The following is an 18,997-nucleotide window of genomic DNA, read 5'->3' as shown; positions in this document are numbered from 1 at the left end:
TTATTAAACACACACAGAGACTTATTAAACACACGCACAGACTTATTAAACACACGCACAGACTTATTAAACACACGCACAGACTTATTAAACACACGCACAGACTTATTAAACACACACACAGACTTATTAAACACACGCACAGACTTATTAAACACACACACAGACTTATTAAACACACACACAGACTTATTAAACACACACACAGACTTATTAAACACACACACAGACTTATTAAACACACGCACAGACTTATTAAACACACGCACAGACTTATTAAACACACGCACAGACTTATTAAAAACACACACAGACTTATTAAACACACACACAGACTTATTAAACACACACACAGACTTATTAAACACACACAACAGGTACAGACACAGAACTTATTAAACACACACACAGACTTATTAAACACACACACAGACTTATTAAACACACACACAGACTTATTAAACACACACACAGACTTATTAAACACACACAGACTTATTAAACACACACACAGACTTATTAAACACACACAGAGACTTATTAAACACACACAGAGACTTATTAAACACACACAGACTCATTAAACACACACAGACTCATTAAACACACACAGACTTATTAAACACACACACAGACTTATTAAACACACACAGACTTATTAAACACACACACAGACTTATTAAACACACACAGACTTATTAAACACACGCACAGACTTATTAAACACACACACAGACTTATTAAACACACACACAGACTTATTAAACACACACACAGACTTATTAAACACACACACAGACTTATTAAACACACACACAGACTTATTAAACACACACAGAGACTTATTAAACACACACACAGACTTATTAAACACACACACAGACTTATTAAACACACACACAGACTTATTAAACACACACACAGACTTATTAAACACACACACAGACTTATTAAACACACACAGACTCATTAAACACACACAGACTCATTAAACACACACAGACTTATTAAACACACACACAGACTTATTAAACACACACACAGACTTATTAAACACACACAGACTTATTAAACACACACACAGACTTATTAAACACACACACAGACTTATTAAACACACACAGACTTATTAAACACACACTGACTTATTAAACACACACAGACTTATTAAACACACACAGACTTATTAACACACACAGACTTATTAAACACACACAGACTTATTAAACACACACACAGACTTATTAAACACACACACAGACTTATTAAACACACACAGACTTATTAAACACACACTGACTTATTAAACACACACAGACTTATTAAACACACACAGACTTATTAAACACACACAGAGACTTATTAAACACACACAGACTTATTAAACACACACACAGACTTATTAAACACACACTGACTTATTAAACACACACAGACTTATTAAACACACACAGACTTATTAAACACACACACAGACTTATTAAACGCACACAGACTCATTAAACACACACAGACTTATTAAACACACACAGACTTATTAAACACACACAGACTCATTAAACACACACAGACTTATTAAACACACACAGACCTCAGTAAACACAGTAAACTGAACAGGCTTCACTGCTCGGCTGGCACTAGGACCCAGAAGCAGAGTAAGTGCGTCCCCTATCCAGCCTTCACAGACTGTAATATCATCAGTTTATCATTTTACCAGTTATTAGAGCTACTGTCTTTACCAGGGAGATAATATTTATTACTGGTGATTGTTTTATAGAGTTTTACTGGGAATTTTTACCAGTGATTAGTTCATTTCTCCTTTGCTCTCCACGGTCCAAACTGACACCATAGCCACACACGTATGAGTGTCACACACGTCACTCAGTCACATTAAGGAAGGTTGTGGTCATTATAACAGGGTGGATTAAATAATGAATAAAGGATTGTTTTATCCCGTTCTTCTCCGTGTTATTATCACATTATAAAAAAGTTTAAAAATAGCAGGAATTAGTGCTGGTCTCCAACGGTCTTGACGGAAAATCCAGAGTCTGAGACAAAACCAAGACCTTTAAAATTTGGTCTCGAGACCGATCGACCACCACAACACTAGGACATACTCATTGAAATATGGAAATAACTTGAATTTCAGTTAAAGATGCTTTCATTCAGAATTTTATGTGGAACACTAAGGAGTTCTTACATTTTCAAATTTATTTATTCTATACTTTTAAAATATCTTTCAACAGCATGATCGTGATGAATCTGATGGAGGACCTAAGAGTTAGAGTCTCTCCTTGGAGCAGTCTACTCAATAAAAGAACAGACAGATACACACGAAACATCTGCAGATGAAGTCAGAAAGTACAGGACAATGAAACCTCTGGGCTGATGGACAACCCTTACACCTGTCCTCTTTTGGCCCCTGTAGTGAAGTGAGACCTTAGTGTCTCAGGGACCAGTGTTGCTGCCTCACCTTAATGAGCTCCTTTTCCTCAACAAGAATCTCATCATTCCAAACTTAGTCACACTGACTGACAGAACTTTAAGAAACTAAATTTTAGTTTACTTTTAGTACCATTATTTTTTTTTACTTTTAAGAGGCAATGGGTTTATATTTTATGTGCATTTTGCTGCAATGCCAACGTAATTGATTTATTTATTTTTTTACATAAAGACATTCAAACTTTGCACTTTATTTTTATCTTTGCACTTTTATTTTGAATCTCTGAATCTTTATTCCCTCAGTGTTCCAGGAACACTGTTCCCTTAGATGTTTGTTCATGAATTGCAGTAATAGTTATTACTTTATTACAGTTTATAGGCAGTTATTACTTCAATAATATAAATGGACAAACAAAATAAAGAACTTTCATATTTGTGATTGATTTGTCTACATACAGTAAATATTGATATTTCTAATAATTCACAAAGTACATTCACACTAAGCTTTTTCTCTGACAATCTGTATAATATCCAAGTAAAATGACTTATCGAAATCGAATGGATTCAGGAAACGGGCCGTGATACCCAGCTCTACTCTAAAGGTCTATTTACTCTTCAAATGTATCCTCCATCAACTATGACGGCATTAGGACGTTACGTCGTGAAGGGAAGCAGAGACGCTATTTAACTAGATGAGTGTAAATAAATGGTGGTTTTGTTCTAACCTCTATGATCTGAACAAGACGTTGGTCGTATTTCCAGGGGGAAGATACTTATGTTTGTGGCACAGCTGGGCTACATAAGTCATCAGGGCAGTATGCTAAATGGGCGGGGCGTGTTACCAGGGCTCCTCTCACCGGACCCTACTGCGCAGTCAAATTTGCAAGAAGGAAGTGCCCCTAAGCGCCGTATTTTGGCTTCAAGACGTTTTCTTCTTAATGTCATTAGAAACATTACAGAGGAAATAAAATATCCTTAAGTCCCATTTCTTCAGATTAGAAGTTTTGTTACCAAACACTTAAAATCCCCATAATCATGTAATAAAAGTACAATGGATGAAATATTAACACTACATCCTTACACAAAGGGCAACATTTCAAAAATTTACATCAAAATTCAGAATATTAACCCACCATCTTGGGCTAAAACTAAATTATGTAGGGAGGGGTCCTGACAACTTAGCTTAGGACAGATTCTCAGCTCCTCTAATTGTATTAAACATGTCCTCATTTAATATAACGTGTTGCACCACCTGCACTATTCAATGAGAAAGTTCTATCCCAACGTTAGCTCTGCATGTTGAAGATGTAAATGAGGTCCGGCTACTTTGGGACATACTGTATGTTCTGGAATTGTGAATCGTTAAAAAGTTTCTGGTCAAGTATTTTTGAGGTTATTTCTCGTGTGTACAGGAAAAAAGATTCCATCTCCCTGTTTGTGTCAATTTTTTGTGATTCTTAAGGTTATGGTTAGGTTAGAGTCTATACTGAAGCTAATGTTATTGTCTACATGATTAAAGGAATGACATTCATTTATTTTCATTTAATTAATTGTTTTGTGTGTTGTTTTTTCCCTCACTAGTTGATTATTATTTGTTTTGTTTTTTGATGTATATTCATTGTGTTACTTTTATCTGTGCTGTTGTTTATGTGTGTTCTTACTTGTAAAATGAAAAATCTATAAATAAAGTCTTAAAAAAAGATTAAAAAAAATAATTTGATGAACTTTGATGTGAAATAAAGCCCTGCAGTATACAGTGTATATATATATATATATATATATATATAAGGCTCAAGACTGTGAGCTCTGTGGGAAGACGAGGGGCGGCGGAATATGCTTTTACATTAACCAAGGTTGGTGTACAGATGTTACAGTGTTGAAGCAGACGTGTAGCCCTAATCTGGAGAGTTTTTTCATAAACTGTAAACCGTTTTATTCTCCTCGTTTGTTATGGTCGGTGTTTACATCCCACCTCAGGCTAGTGTAACAGAGGCGTTACAGCACCTGGCCGACCAGATAACAGACGTGGAGAAACAACATCCAGACTCTTTGCTAATCATTCTAGAGGATTTTAACAGAGCAAATCTAACCCACGAACTCCCTAAATACAGACAACATATAAAGTGTCCCACCAGGGGGGCTAACACACTGGACCACTGCTACACTGTAATAAAGGATTCATATCACTCTGTTCCCCGTGCAGCTTTGGGGCTCTCTGATCACTGTCTGATTCATCTCATCCCCACCTACAGGCAGAAGTTTAAATCTGCTAAACCTGTAGTAAGGACTGTAAAGAGGTGGACAGAGGGGGAGGAGTTACAGGACTGCTTTGACTGCACTGATTGGAGTGTTTTTGAAGCTGCATCAGACCTAGATGAACTGACTGACACTGTGACATCTTACATCAGCTTCTGTGAGGACATGTGTGTGCAGACCAGGACCTTCTGCACATACAACAACAACAAACCCTGGTTCACACCTCAACTTAGGATGCTGAGTCAGGCTAAGGAGGAAGCCTACAGGAGTGGGGACTGGGTCCTGTTTAAGCAGACTAAGTACACACTAACCAAGGAGATCAGAGTAGACAAGAGGTGCTACACTGAGAAGCTAAAACAAAGCTTCTCAAACAAAGTCCCTTCTGCAGTGTGGAAAGGCCTGCGTGAAGTCACCAACTACAGGAAACCCTCCCCCCACCCTGCAGGTAACAAAAGACTAGCTAGAGACCTGAACAGCTTCTACTGCAGGTTTTCTCACCCACCCCCCAGCTCATTAGCATCAGCCCATCACCTGGACTCTGCCCTTCCTGCTCCCCCCACTTCCCCCCCCTACCTCACCCTCTGACCCCCCACCTACCCTGAAGATCAATGAAAGAGATGTGTGCCAGCTATTCAAGAGACAAAAGATCAAAAAGGCTCCAGACGGAGTATCTCCCTCCTGCCTGAAAGCCTGTGCTGAGCAGCTGGTCCACATCTTCACACGGATCTTCAACACATCACTGGAGCTGTGTGAAGTACCTTCTGCTTCAAAAGCTCCAGCATCATCCCAGTCCCAAAGAAACCTGCCATCACAGGACTCAATGACTATCGACCCATTGCTCTGACGTCTGTAGTCATGAAGTCCTTTGAGAGGCTGGTGCTGAGCCACCTGAAGGACATCACAGGACCCCTGCTGGACCCCCTGCAGTTTGCCTATCGGGCAAACAGGTCAGTAGAGGATGCAGTCAACATGGGACTGAACTACATCCTGCATCACCTCCACTCCCCAGGGACCTACGCTAGGATCCTGTTTGTGGATTTCAGCTCTGCATTCAACACCATCATCCTGGACATCCTTCACCAGAAACTCACCCAGCTCACAGTGCCGGCCTCCACCTGTCAGTGGATCACCAACTTCCTGTCTGACAGGAAGCATCAAGTAAGGCTGGGAAGCATCACATCCAACACCCGGTCACTCAGCACTGGCGCCCCTCAGGGGTGTGTTCTCTACCCACTGCTATTCTCCCTCTACACCAATGACTGCACCTCAGGGGACCCCTCTGTGAAACTCCTGAAGTTTGCAGACGACACCACCGTCATCGGTCTCATCAGGGATGGGGACGAGTCTGCCTTCAGACGGAGGTGGAACAGCTGGATCTCTGGTGCAGTCAGAAACATCTGGAACTGAACCCACTCAAGACTGTGGAGATGACAGTGGACTTCAGGAGAAATCCCCCCTTACCATTCTGAACAGCACAGTGTCTACCATGGACTCTTTCAGGTTCCTGGGATCCACAATCTCACAGGACCTGAAGTGGACCTCCCACATGGACACAACCAGGAAAAAGGCACAGCAGAGGAAGTACTTCCTGCATCAGCTGAGGAAGTTCAACCTGCCCCAGGAGCTGCTGATCATGTTCTACACCTCCATCATTCAGTCTGTTCTGTGCACCTCCATCACTGTCTGGTTTAGATCTACAACCAAACTAGACAGACACAGACTACAAAGGATAATCAGGACTGTAGAAAAGATCATTGGTGTTGATCTGTCCTCCATCATAGACTTATACCTGTCCAGGGTCAGGAAACGGGGAGGTAACATCACTGCAGACCCCTCCCAACCTGCACACAATGTGTTTAAACTCCTCCCCTCTGGCAGACGCTACAGTTCACTGTACGCCATAAAAACAGTTTGTTTCCTCAGGCTCCTCACTCTGATCAACACTAAACAGTCATAGAGAGTCAGACCTGTTTCTGTGAAATAACCTGGAACTAACATAACAACCCTGGATCAATCTGTCACTGAGAATGTTCATGTACATATTATTTAATTTAAATGTTCACCTGCACTACTCATCAATGCACTACTGCACTATTAGCTTATTATTATTATTATTGTATTCTTATTTTATTTCATTATTATTATTATTATTACTATTATTATTATCTTGTTATTTTTTATTTAGTTTGCACATATTAGTCTAACTACTCTTATATTTATGTTTATACTTCTTTTTTCATTTATTTTTTCTTTATTTTATTTATTTTTCTTTATTCTAGTTGATTGTTATTATTTAATGTTATACTACCTGAGAGAGCACAGGTCACCAAGACAAATTCCTCGTGTGTATTCATTCACCCCTGGCCAATAAAGTTGATTCTGATTCTGATTCTGAAATTGGTCGTATATGCAACTTTTTTTTCAGTGCTGATGCTGATGCGTTACCAACACTGTGCAGAGACACGATCCGTGCTGCATTCACGGACACTGGGACAAACACACACTGGGGACAGGCGTCTGGGCACGTGGAGCAACAGAGCACACAGGGGGCGCACGAAGTGAATGTGGGGCGGAGAGTGCGTTGAGCGTACAGACGCAGCGCATACACGATTCCACAACACAGAGGAGGACCTGATCAGAACCATCATGGAGGGACCAGAACTGATGGACTATGATACCAGGACAGATGTTCAGCTGTGGTTCTATCAGAACAGGGGTCTGCAACCTGTGGCTCTGGGGCCTAATGTGGCCCTTTGACTGTTATACAATGGCTCCCTATAGCTTTAAAAACCTATTAAAATAAATAGTTATTTTTAACAGAGGTTATTAATGATTAATGACAAATAAAATCATGATATAACAATGACTCAGCACATTCCTACAACATCTACAGACCATCAACTTTCCTCCACCTGTGACTAACCTTAAGTTTTAAATCCCTGGTAAGAAACTAAACCAACAAAAACACTATTTCTGGAAGAAAATACAGATTTTAATTGTGTGGGAACAGATTAATTTAACCACCAATGTACAGGTTAAATATGTATGTTTTATGAAATGAGTAATTAGCATGTGTTGATCACATGATCATGTGTTATTATATTCATGTTACTTTTTGTAGACTTTCATATAAAAAAAACAATATTCTTTAAATGTTTTTAAGTTTCCATTTACATTATTAATATAAATGAAATCAAACATTATTCTATTTAATTATAACTGTATATAATGTAATCCACTGTATTGTCTTCATAGAGAAGGTATTTATGGCTCCAGGAGGACTTTAATCCAGGTGAGATGAGGTTCAATGGTTCCTTGTAGAGTAAAGGTTACAGACCCCTGACCAGGGGAAGAGGGTTAGGAGACCCCACTATCAGAGCTGGACCCTCTCAATTTAATTCATGGGGTGAAACAATGCAGATGATAAGTTGGTTATGTTACTGTTAAATTAATTCATGTACAGCCAGTTAACTATTTATCAGCATGGCTTAAAAAAAAAAAAAAAAGTGTGACCAACTGAGAAAGTTAGTGTAGAGCCCTGAGATATATATATATATATATATATATATATATGTATATATATTAGCCTTTATTAAAATATGTGTGTGTGTGTGTTACTGTGTGTGTGAACTCACCCCTATGAAGGAGATGATCCCAGTGGACCTGCCAGCAGGAGGCCTGTAAACACACACACAATCATTACACACACACACACACACACACACACACACTTTCTTCCTTCTCCATCATGTGAGCGATATTTACAGTATGTTCACCGATCAGAACCGCCTTCCTGGGCTGCTGGCCAATCAGAGATGGTTACAGGACAGGCTTGTATGCGCTACAGTGAGTCTCTGAGTGCATTAACATCTACACTAGTGTCTATAAAATCTATGTTAATGGAATCACAGAATCAAACAATGAAAACAGAATCTAGTGTTGAACTCAGAAATGAACAGAATCAGGTTTAAACGCCGTCACCGTGAGAAAAAGGAGGTTTTTTATGATGAATGTTCTTCCTACTGTCATCCTGTCCTCTATTAACATCACCTAAACACCATCACTGACTGATAAACCAGAGCTACCAGTGCCTGTTTAACTTTAATGTGTCTGTGAAGCTCCGCCCATTTCTCATGTAGCGCTGCATCGCTCCGTGAAAACATGAGTCAGCATTAATCATCTTCACCTGCTCAGAGCGTTTAAACATCTCATCAGATCTACAGAAGATCTGTGGATAAAGTTGTTCTGTTGTTGTGGACGAGATCATCAATACCAGTGATTGTAGAGTCTGAAACATCATAGATTATTGATCACTTCTGATACTGTAAATATTCTGACCCCTAGTGGTGAAATAACTGATGTATCCTTTATGTCCATTTATTTTTGTTTAATCATTACGGTCTGGAATGATGTCATCAGGATCATTTAAATTAGTATAATTTAAATTAAGTTGATCAGAACTTAATCGATAAACCTGATCAGATTCAGTAAATCATTGATCCCTGAGGATAAATATGGTGACATTAATACTGTTCTCATACATATTTATATGATATATTATATATATAATAATTAAAAATGATCAGTCAGAATAATCCATGTCACTACAACTAATATTTACCTTTTAATTGTATCTTAATCTATTTTAAATTACATTTTTATTTAATTATGGTTTTTTATTTATTAGTATTTTGTTTCCTTACAGGAGTTAAAAACTAATATTTTCTCAAAAAATTGAATAATATTTCTAAAAATACTGAATTTTTAAAAATTATTGTGGAAAACAGAATTTGGGGAAAAAAACATTAAAACGCATATGCATTTAAATGTATAAAATATTTTTAAAAATCATGAATCAAATCAAAATCGCAATATCTGTCAGAAAAATCACAATTAGGTTTTTTGTCAAAATCGCACAGCATTAACACACACACAATTATTATCACACACACACACAATTATTATCACACACACACACACACACACCTGTCAAAAGTGCGTCTTCCCAACAGTCCAAACGTCCTGGTCTTCGTGCTCTTCTTCACGTCTCTGACGTCAGGTGTGGCAGTGGGCGGGGCTTCAGCAGGGGCCTCTTTCACAGCTTTGGCTCCGTCTGTAGCTTTAGGCGCTTCATTGGCCGGAGCCAAAATGAGAGCTTTGATCTGATTGGTTTAAGGAGGGTTAGGGTTAAAGCAGAGCAGACTGAGACTAGTTTATGATCTAGTTTAACTAGTCTGTACTCAACAGCTGGAGTCAGACTAAAACCAGGACTTACCCACTCCGGCTGCTCAGGGGCGGGGTTCAGCATGGGCTCATCTTTGATTGGCTGAAGCAGAGAGAACACATTTAGACAGACCAATCAGCAGCTTCACCTGTAGACCATGTGACCAGGACCTTACCTCGGGGGTCCAACCAGGAGGGGGCACAGCCAGGTACCCAAGGGGAGGGGCGCTTACCGGTGGTGGCATTGCCGCGATGGGGATGGGGCCTAGGGTTGGTGGAGCAGGAGAGGGGGCAGGGGGAGGGGGGTAACTGTGGGCCCCCCAGGGAGGGAGGTTCTCCTGGGGGGGTCTCCAGTGCTCTGGAGGAGGGAGGGGGCGTCCTAAAGTGTCCCAATCTGGGGGTTGGGGTCCTCTGGGGTCCCAGTATGGAGGTCCTATCGGGTCCCAGGATGGTCCCATAGGGTCCCAGTCACAGGGGGGTCCTCGTGGATCTCTGGGGTCCCAGTATGGGGGTCCTCTGGGATCCCAGCCAGGGGGTCGGGGTCCCAAAACGTCCCAATCAGGGGGTGGGGGTCCTCTGGGGTCCCAGCCTGGATATGATGGGCCCCAACCACCCGGAGGAGGGGGGCCCCAGGCCGGATGTCCCGGATCGAACGGAGGGGGCTCCTCTCCCGGTGGAGCCAGTCCGAAACGAGCTCGATGGGATCTCATGGTCCGGATAGTCGGTGGTCCCTCAGAACCTGGAGACAGTCCTACGGGGGGGTAGACTCATCCACACAGCGCAATAGTCCTATAAAGTCCTCGGAAGGACGGCTTTGTGTCTCTAGCTCTGGTTCTAAGTCGCTGTATCTCAGACCAGCTCATAGTGTTTCCGGTGATTGTTTTTCCTGTTCCGGTTGATGTTCCTACAGAGCGCTCAGCGCCCCCTGCTGGAGGACGTCCAACAGCAACATCTTTAAACCATGATTAAACTAGACTTAATGAGTTTTAATCACTGTGATGGTTTATTGTGAATAATGATCCTCTGCACACAGATGTAACCTGTGTGTGGGCGGGGTTTGTAATGTTGTAATGATGTAAAGCACTTTGAATTATATTATAAATATGAAACGTTCTCTATAAATAAAATTTGATTTGATAGTGAGTTTAACGGTGTGATCAGTGATACTGGATCATGAGTTTGAACTGATCCTCACTGCAGTACCAGGACTCCAGCAGAGGAAGGAATAACATAAAACTGATAGAAATAAAATATGTGTTGCATTAGTTCAGTAAACACTGAATCTTTACCCAGATAAATCAATCACCTTATAGTTATTCACCATATCATGTGTTTGGATCTAAATGTTGTCATTTCTTCTTCTTCTGTGGTTTCCATGCGAGACAGCTCCTTATGTTGGTTATAAACATTATTATAAACCTTTTCACACTCGCTCTGGTTCAGTTCTTCTGCATTAGGTCAAAGGTCAAAGGTCAGAGGGATAAACTGTAGGAAACCAGTCTGACAGATTTAGATCATTTTACCCATTGCAGCGTTGATTCCTTCAAATATTGTTGAACATAAACATAGTATCGGTCTCCGAGGCAGAAAGACCAAGTTAGCTGCTAAAGCTAATGCTGTTAAAGCTAATGCTGCTAAAGCTAATGCTGCTAAATTTGTAAATGTAATTAAAATAATATGTTAATAAAAATAATCATGGCCCTGGTTAGTGAATGATTAACCTCGTAAATTTACCTTTTCACAGTGAGAACTCATACTGTCCTTTTCACACTCAGAAATCTCACTTGTCCCATCAATAATAATAATAATATATTTTATTTATAAGTGCTTTTCAAAAACTCTACAATACTTTACAGTTATTAAGTCAGAGAAACCAACAACAATAAGGTAAATACATAACAATCAAAAGTTAAAAGGAGGAGTGTGTAAACAGGTGTGTCACTAATACTGTTTCTAACATTGGTTTAACTAAAGTGCTCAGATATGAGCATCATTCCTAATTAATTATAGAAACACGATTAAAACACTAACGATCTCTGGAATAACATTAAAAACACTGTTAGGTGGACAAGCTTGTTTACGTTTATATTCCTCTGACCAGCAGATGACATCACAGGGTTAAGGAAAGGAGTTAGGAAAAGGCCATAACGTTTGTTTTAACAATCAGACACACTTCCTCTGGTGACGCAATAATCTGACATCTGTCGTTGTGAAAAAACTTCACATTTCCTAAAATGGACTAAAAGCTAATTTCTAACACTTTCCACTGATATGTCATAAATCACAGGTTTGAATTTAAATCAAAGGAAAAGAGGTTACCATGGCTACGAGGGACTAAAGGTAAACTAAAATAACATCACTTATATGAATTATGACTAATAAAACATCATGTGGATAAAAATGTCTCTGATCATTGTTCTAGAACCACAGTGTCTGTTTTATGTCAGTTATAATCTGATAATATGTCTATATATAATAATAATTCGTTTGGAGAGTTGGAGGAACGTAAACAACGACTGGAAAAGAAAGCTTCAGGAGATACGGAGAAAAAGGACAGTGAGGAGGAGTAACAACAGGAACAATGACTGCAGACGAGAACACATCACATAAAAAAAAGACAAAAAAAAATAAAAAATAAATAATTATGTGATTCTGCTCTGGATGTCAAAATGAATTTCTGTGATTGCAACCATGTCAGAAATGAACTGAATAAATAAATATATGGGTTTTAAATGATTTAAAGTTAAAGTTGTTCAAGGCATATTATTGCATTGGTACGGTCATTGTGAGTTCCCGTATGTGCGTTTCCCTTTAAATGTTGTCGCAGCAAGGAATTGTGGGTCAGCATTATCAGGTCTCCTTTGGTAAAGGATGTATCAGTGTTTCCTAGGCGAAAGGAGGTTATAAAGGAAACATTGAGTCTCTTTTCCTGAACCTAAAGACAACTTGAACGCTCTTTATCATGGCTGCCACTTAAACACTTCCAGGGGTGAAGGGACAGTGGATAGGGAAGGAGATAGGAAAGGAGATAGGAGAGAATGTTAGGACCCAGCCAGAGTTAATAATTAAATCACTAGTGTTAACAGGGCTGTGTAGTACCCTAGTCTGCCTGTGGGGGCGATGCTGAGTACATTAGACTTGTTTAGTGATGAATCAATGTCATCTTTGTTTATTGATCATGAATCAACAAGTTTTAATGAGTGAATGTTATTCCCAGGCTGAAGTCAGAGCGTTTTAACTGTGATAGAGAACCTGCAAACTGCACCTGTCCATCAGCATTAAATCAGCTTTTATACTGGAAGGTCAGAGCTTCTACTTCCTGTTTCACCATCACAATTAGAACAGAATGTACTGGGTCCTCCTCACCAATCTGGTCCTGGGATGGTTCTGTTGGAATCATCCATCCATCCATCCATCCATCCATCCATCGTATTCTAAAGTAAAGGATCAAGTCTGGACTACATCAGGCTGAGGTTTAAAGTTCAACGTGATTGGTCCTCACAATGTCTAATTAGAAAACACACACACACACTAGATGTTCTAAAGGTTTCTCTGATGGTTCCCAGTGCTTTATTGATCAGATAATCAATGTCTCACAACTGATTTGAGCGTTTGATGAACATGTGACTCAGCTTTAATCAATCAAACACAAACATTATTTATAAAGAACACCAACATTTACAGAAACTCTCTGAACTTAAGCCACAGCTGGAGGTCACAACAAGTGTGTGTGTGTGTCAGTCGAAGGGGTTAAAATCGTACTCTGGATTCTCAGACTCGTAGTCGTCAGAGAAGAAGTCGTCATCCTCGATGTCGTCTTCATCGTAGTCTTCGTGCCACTCGGGGACGTACTCATCATCGTACTCATCGTCACCATCGTCCTCTGCCTCGTCCCCGCCCTCCTGGTTGTTGTTGTTGTTGTTGTCTCCAGAGTCCACAGCCTGGTCCGGTTTGGACCTAGTGAGAGGGAGGGTCATAGATCAGGTCTGAGGTCTGTGTAGATATGTGGTCCTAGTGAGGACTTACCCTGTGGGGTCCAAGTGTGTGTTGGAGGAATGTGGGGATTCTGGTTCCTGGTCGGTTTTGGTCTGACAACCGACTCTGAAGTCCTGAAAGAACCAGCAAATGACCATCAGCTGTGACTGACTGGGACCTAGACCAGGACCAGAACTCACCTGGGTGGAATGCAGCAGGATGCCTTGCAGACGCTCCTGAATCCGTCGGATCAGTTCAAGTCCGGTTTTCAAGTGTTCTGGTTTCAGGAGTCGGACACACGAGGCCAGGTCAGTGCACTGCAGCAGAGTCACCTCTGAGGACACAAAACCAGCATCAGAACAAGTCCCCAGAACCAGAACCAGATTCAGGAGCAGCTCCCACCCAGAAGGATCTGCAGAGCGTTGGTGTGGAGCTCCAGAACCTCTGTCTGCTGCTCCATCACATCCATCTTCTCTGTCTCCTGGTTGTAGTAGCAGTAGACGCACGCATAGGCCAGGACCTGCAACAAGACCAGGGTCAGAGTCAGACCAGGACCAGGACGGACCGAGGTTGAGAGCAGGAACAGGAGAGTGGGCCGTACCTTCCTGGCCTGAGCCAGAGCTTTACAGGCATCGATGACGAAGGTCAGAGACTTCATCTGTAGAGCCTCGTTAATGGACCCCACCCTGTTCTCTAGAGCGATCGCAAAGTCCTACACACACACACACACACACACACACACACACGGTCTGAACTACAAAGATGGATCAGATTAACTTATCCTGATAACTCTCTGAGCTTCACTAAACAAACATTCATTCACAGATCATGTGTCATATGACGCTGGTTACCGACTGGTTCCTTTCAAAATAAGAGCGTGGGGATCTACCTTAGCCTGATGGTGGAAGGTACATCTCTCGTTGTAGTCCTGAAACTTCTTGTCCTGTCGTGCTGCCTTGCTCACCTACACACACACACACACACACTCTCTGGTGGGCTGTGGTCACCTGTCTACAGTCTGTGCTCTGATTGGTCGATGACCCACCATGGCTGAGCAGTTGTAATAATCCTTATGTGATGGTTTCCATGGTTTCAGACATCGCCAACAGAAGCCGTGGTTACACTTGGCGCACTTCATACTGAGGACACACACACGTACACACACACACAGTGTGTCAGTGTGTGTGTGTGTGTGTGTACATGTGTGTTAGTGTGTGTGTGTCTCACTGCAGGCAGCCTTCATTCTTCTCTATCTGAGCCGTACAGTTGGGGCAGCGTTTAGAGATGAGTTTTGCTAAATGTTTGCTCTGAGCCTCCAGACTCATTCCTTCATAGAATCCTCCATCATCCATCCACTGGGACATCAGGCTGCAGCTGGCAGGGCAGTGGCCCTACACACACACACACACACACACACACACACACACACACAGGGTCAGTAGGTCCAGGTCCTGGTCCAGGTCCAGGACTATACCCAGTACCTGGGGGAAGCTGCAGCTGAAGCAGGACTCCCAGCAGCACTGGGAACATGTCCCAGAGGTTCCTGGTCCGTTCTGACACAGGATACGATCACAGCCCTGAGGGTTGGTGCACCACGCCAGGTTAGAGCAGCTCTGCACAAAGCCTCTGAGCAAGGCACTCTGGTACTGGAACACACACACACACACACAGGGTCAGAGCGCCACCGAACCACGGTCATTTGAGGGCATTACCTTGGCAACGGTGTCCCGGTCCTCCAGGACGCTAAGGAAGAAGTGAGAGGTGGGCTGAGCCTGGCAGTCTGTGATTGGACAGTTACAGCTCATCAGGTTCTGTTCAATCCTCAACGTCAGGTACTCCTGCCAGCACGCCTACACACACACACACACACACTATATATATTAGTCTTTACACTGATCTGATCGGCTATATTTAAGTAATGTGATCGGCTGTAATGTCTTAATTCACTGATCGATCAATGGCGTCATAGTTGTAATAAAACTTTCTGTAGATGCTCCCATCGCATTGTTTTATCATCTCGTTTGCTTTACGTGACACGACTCTGTCTCTGATTGGAGTGAAGTAGCTGAGCACTGGACTACTTCTCCAGTCTACGGCTCTGAAAGCAGGGACAGCATCTGCTGTTGTGTGTGTGTGTGTGTGTGTGTGTGTGTGTGTGTTGTCTATTCAGCTAGAGAATGAATAAAGGAGCAATGCCTCACATTTACTTTCGCTTTCATACCAGAAACTTCTGTCCATTTCAGGGTGATGGTGGACACAGAAGTGTGTGTGTGTGTGTGTTCCCCTCACCTCTGCTGTGCACCTGTGAATGCAAACTATAACTGATATGTGATTACAGAATCTCTCCTGGTCAGACTGCCCTAAGCAGGCCAGATATTATTGTACTGCTAACCAGTGACGTGCAGTCAGGGTAGGCAAGGTAGGCAGTGCCTACCCAAGGGTGAATTGTTATTTTGATTATTTGTTAGAATTATAATATAATAATAAATTATTCATATTTCCATTTCCAATAGCCTACAGTACCTATAAGTTTGAAAGTGTCAGCATTTTGATTTAGTTCATGTTTTACTGGTAGTTTTATCTCTTCTCTGTTGGCTGTTGCTAAAAAATGTGTTTATGACAAATCCAGAGTCCAACCTTCTTGTTCTCCTTTGTTAGGAACACTGACCTGTTTATCTGTTTATTGTTGTGTTTATAACACATACATTTAACCGCGTTCTCGTGCGATTATATAAATATTGTGAGAACTGCTCTGTCTCGTGATGTCACACTCGTTCAACCGGAGAGCACTCAAAACGCAACTGGTGTGAATTACCGGACGGCGGACAGCGGTGAAATACCGGATCGGTGCCGTGGAGCAGCGGAGGCGTATCCAGTGGAAACCCCTTGTGAGGATGTTCTGAGTTGTTGTTGTTGGCATTTTCTCCATGTTTCAGTGTTTCCAACACAAACAACAAATGTGCTGTCGTGTCATGAGATATATGTTGTTGGTAGAGTATGGAGGCTATATTAAATAATGTTTATGTTTCTTTAATGATGTTTATGATGTTGATTTTGTTAGATGATAAATACTTGTTCATGTGGATCTTGTTGGGTTTTTTCTTTCTTATTATGAATTTTATATTTTGATAAGCGCATTGAGATGACTTTGTTGGAAATTGTGCTATACAAATAAAGTTGATTTGAATTGAATAAACACTTGCCAGCAGAAACATGTGAAATTGTCGTTGGTGGTCTCGATTTGCAACGTGCCTACCCAACCCTAGTGGTCACGGCACATCACTGCTAATAACATTTACCAAGGTCTTTCTCAGAGACTCGGTCATTGTTATGCTTAGCACTATCAACAGCTACAAAACCCTGAGAACACAGAACAACTCCAGATTCATTGAACACACGCACTGAAACCTCTGAATCTGGTCTGTTTCCAAAACCCATTGACCAAATAAACCCTGTGTCCACATCTGACCAGCAACCCTAAAGCTAGACTCCATCTCATTTCATCCAAAACCACCACAACTATAAGAAACAGCAGGTTTTGTGATGCCACAGTCAGTAAATACTGTATATGTTTGTTCCACTAATGCTGATGCTAATGTTGATGGAGGCTTAACATAGTTCCAGTGTGGTCTGCATCCACAGCTTTATCTCCAACTCTCTGGAGTTGTTTCACAGCTGCTGTTCAGGGACTAAAATAAACATTTACACCTGCTAGTGCTCAACCCACCTCCTACCCACGTTCCTGGTCTCGTGTTCTTTGTGTCCTGCTTAATTCTTTTTTTCCAGAGGCGTTTTTTTTCCTGGTTTTACACTGCCTTCTCTGTTTAGGGAAACCAGTCTCAAACTGGCCACTTTTCCCCTCACCTCTCCTCCTGTTTCACCTAAATATGAGAGCGCCGCAAACGGCTGCTCTGGTGTGATGATGTGTGTTCTTTTGCTGCAACTACCAAGTCAAATTCCTTGTATTGTTCTAAACTGTACCTGGCCAATAAAATGATTCTGATTCTGATTTTAAAAGCAGAGCCATGACGCTTTTGTGCGTACAATGTTGTGTTCAGGTCCTGCATAGAAATATCCAACTCTTCCACTCCGTCACTGTCACTAGGATGTGTTTAGGTCCTGAAACATGCAACCGTTTGATTTCCTGTGAATCTGTATCAGGTAGTACCAAAGGAATTTGGTCGTTACCTAAAAAAACAACCTGAATTCAGATGATCAGATGAATGATCAGTTATTTTAAACTCACTGATCGGTGATCAGCCCAAAAATCGTGATTGGTAAATCCTAATATATACAGTATATATATATATATATATATATATATATACACATTAGATACACTAGGCTTGGGTGGTAATATGATACCGTCATTTAAAAAAAATGCCATGCACCTCCCGGTGACTGCGCAGAGTATAAATATATATACAGTATACACATATGCATTATACACACACACCTTGCAGCAATAGTGCATACAACTCAGTGATTGGACGGTCTCTGTGTCAGTGCGTGGGCTCAGACACACAGGACAGGTGTGGGCGGGGCTTAGCTGAGGCTCACACTGCAGTCCTGCTGCTGTGATCAGAGTGTGTGGGTCATCAGTGTAGCTCTGAACCAGCAGGTCCACGTTCCACTGACAATGGATCAGCAGGTGCTGAGTCCAGTCCAGGTCCAGACCCAGAGTCCCCGAAACCTGCAGGTTCCCACACAGCCTGGTTAGGAGCCCCACCTCTTTACCCTTTGACACCCTAACTAGTGCTGCTACGTGCTAAGCTAACAAACATGTGGACTGGTGGCTACGTGCTAAGCTAACAAACATGTGGACTGGTGGCTACGTGCTAAGCTAACAAACATATGGACTGCTGGCTACGTGCTAAGCTAACAAACATGTTGACTGGTGGCTACGTGCCAAGCTAACAAACATATGGACTGGTGGCTACGTGCTAAGCTAACAAACATATGGACTGGTGGCTACGTGCTAAGCTAACAAACATAGGGACTGGTGGCTACGTGCTAAGCTAACAAACATGTTGACTGGTGGCTACGTGCCAAGCTAACAAACATATGGACTGGTGGCTACGTGCTAAGCTAACAAACATAT

At 41.6% G+C, this 18,997-nt stretch overlaps 2 protein-coding genes across 5 annotated transcripts in view; both read right to left on the bottom strand.

Moving 5' to 3' along the window:
• The window catches only part of LOC114476556 (uncharacterized), a 38,134-nt gene extending 27,337 nt beyond the window's left edge, over positions 1–10,797 (bottom strand). For all 3 annotated transcript variants that reach the window (XR_003675614.1, XM_028468159.1, XM_028468160.1), the window contains exons 1-4: positions 10,098–10,797; positions 9,974–10,024; positions 9,685–9,860; positions 8,334–8,376 (exon numbers count right to left, since the gene is read on the bottom strand). Coding sequence is in view for 2 of the 3 variants with exons in the window: in XM_028468159.1 (XP_028323960.1) it covers positions 8,334–8,376; positions 9,685–9,860; positions 9,974–10,024; positions 10,098–10,631 (804 nt within the window). In the remaining variant the exon portion in view is untranslated. The remainder of the gene's footprint in view (positions 1–8,333; positions 8,377–9,684; positions 9,861–9,973; positions 10,025–10,097) is intronic.
• Positions 10,798–13,455: 2,658 nt separating this feature from the next.
• The window catches only part of cul9 (cullin 9), a 47,896-nt gene continuing 42,354 nt past the window's right edge, over positions 13,456–18,997 (bottom strand). For both annotated transcript variants that reach the window (XM_028468156.1, XM_028468158.1), the window contains exons 34-44: positions 18,353–18,589; positions 15,609–15,746; positions 15,378–15,542; positions 15,124–15,287; positions 14,942–15,035; positions 14,786–14,860; positions 14,498–14,608; positions 14,299–14,416; positions 14,097–14,230; positions 13,948–14,030; positions 13,456–13,878 (exon numbers count right to left, since the gene is read on the bottom strand). In XM_028468156.1, coding sequence (XP_028323957.1) covers positions 13,659–13,878; positions 13,948–14,030; positions 14,097–14,230; positions 14,299–14,416; positions 14,498–14,608; positions 14,786–14,860; positions 14,942–15,035; positions 15,124–15,287; positions 15,378–15,542; positions 15,609–15,746; positions 18,353–18,589 — 1,539 coding nt within the window. In that variant the 3' untranslated portion in view covers positions 13,456–13,658. The remainder of the gene's footprint in view (positions 13,879–13,947; positions 14,031–14,096; positions 14,231–14,298; positions 14,417–14,497; positions 14,609–14,785; positions 14,861–14,941; positions 15,036–15,123; positions 15,288–15,377; positions 15,543–15,608; positions 15,747–18,352; positions 18,590–18,997) is intronic.

The sequence above is a fragment of the Gouania willdenowi genome, chromosome 15 (assembly GCF_900634775.1).
Source record: "Gouania willdenowi chromosome 15, fGouWil2.1, whole genome shotgun sequence".
In the NCBI taxonomy this organism is placed as follows: Eukaryota; Metazoa; Chordata; class Actinopteri; order Blenniiformes; family Gobiesocidae; genus Gouania; species Gouania willdenowi.
The sequence above is the reverse complement of the archived record's forward strand: the minus strand, read 5'-3'. Positions and strand labels throughout refer to the sequence as shown.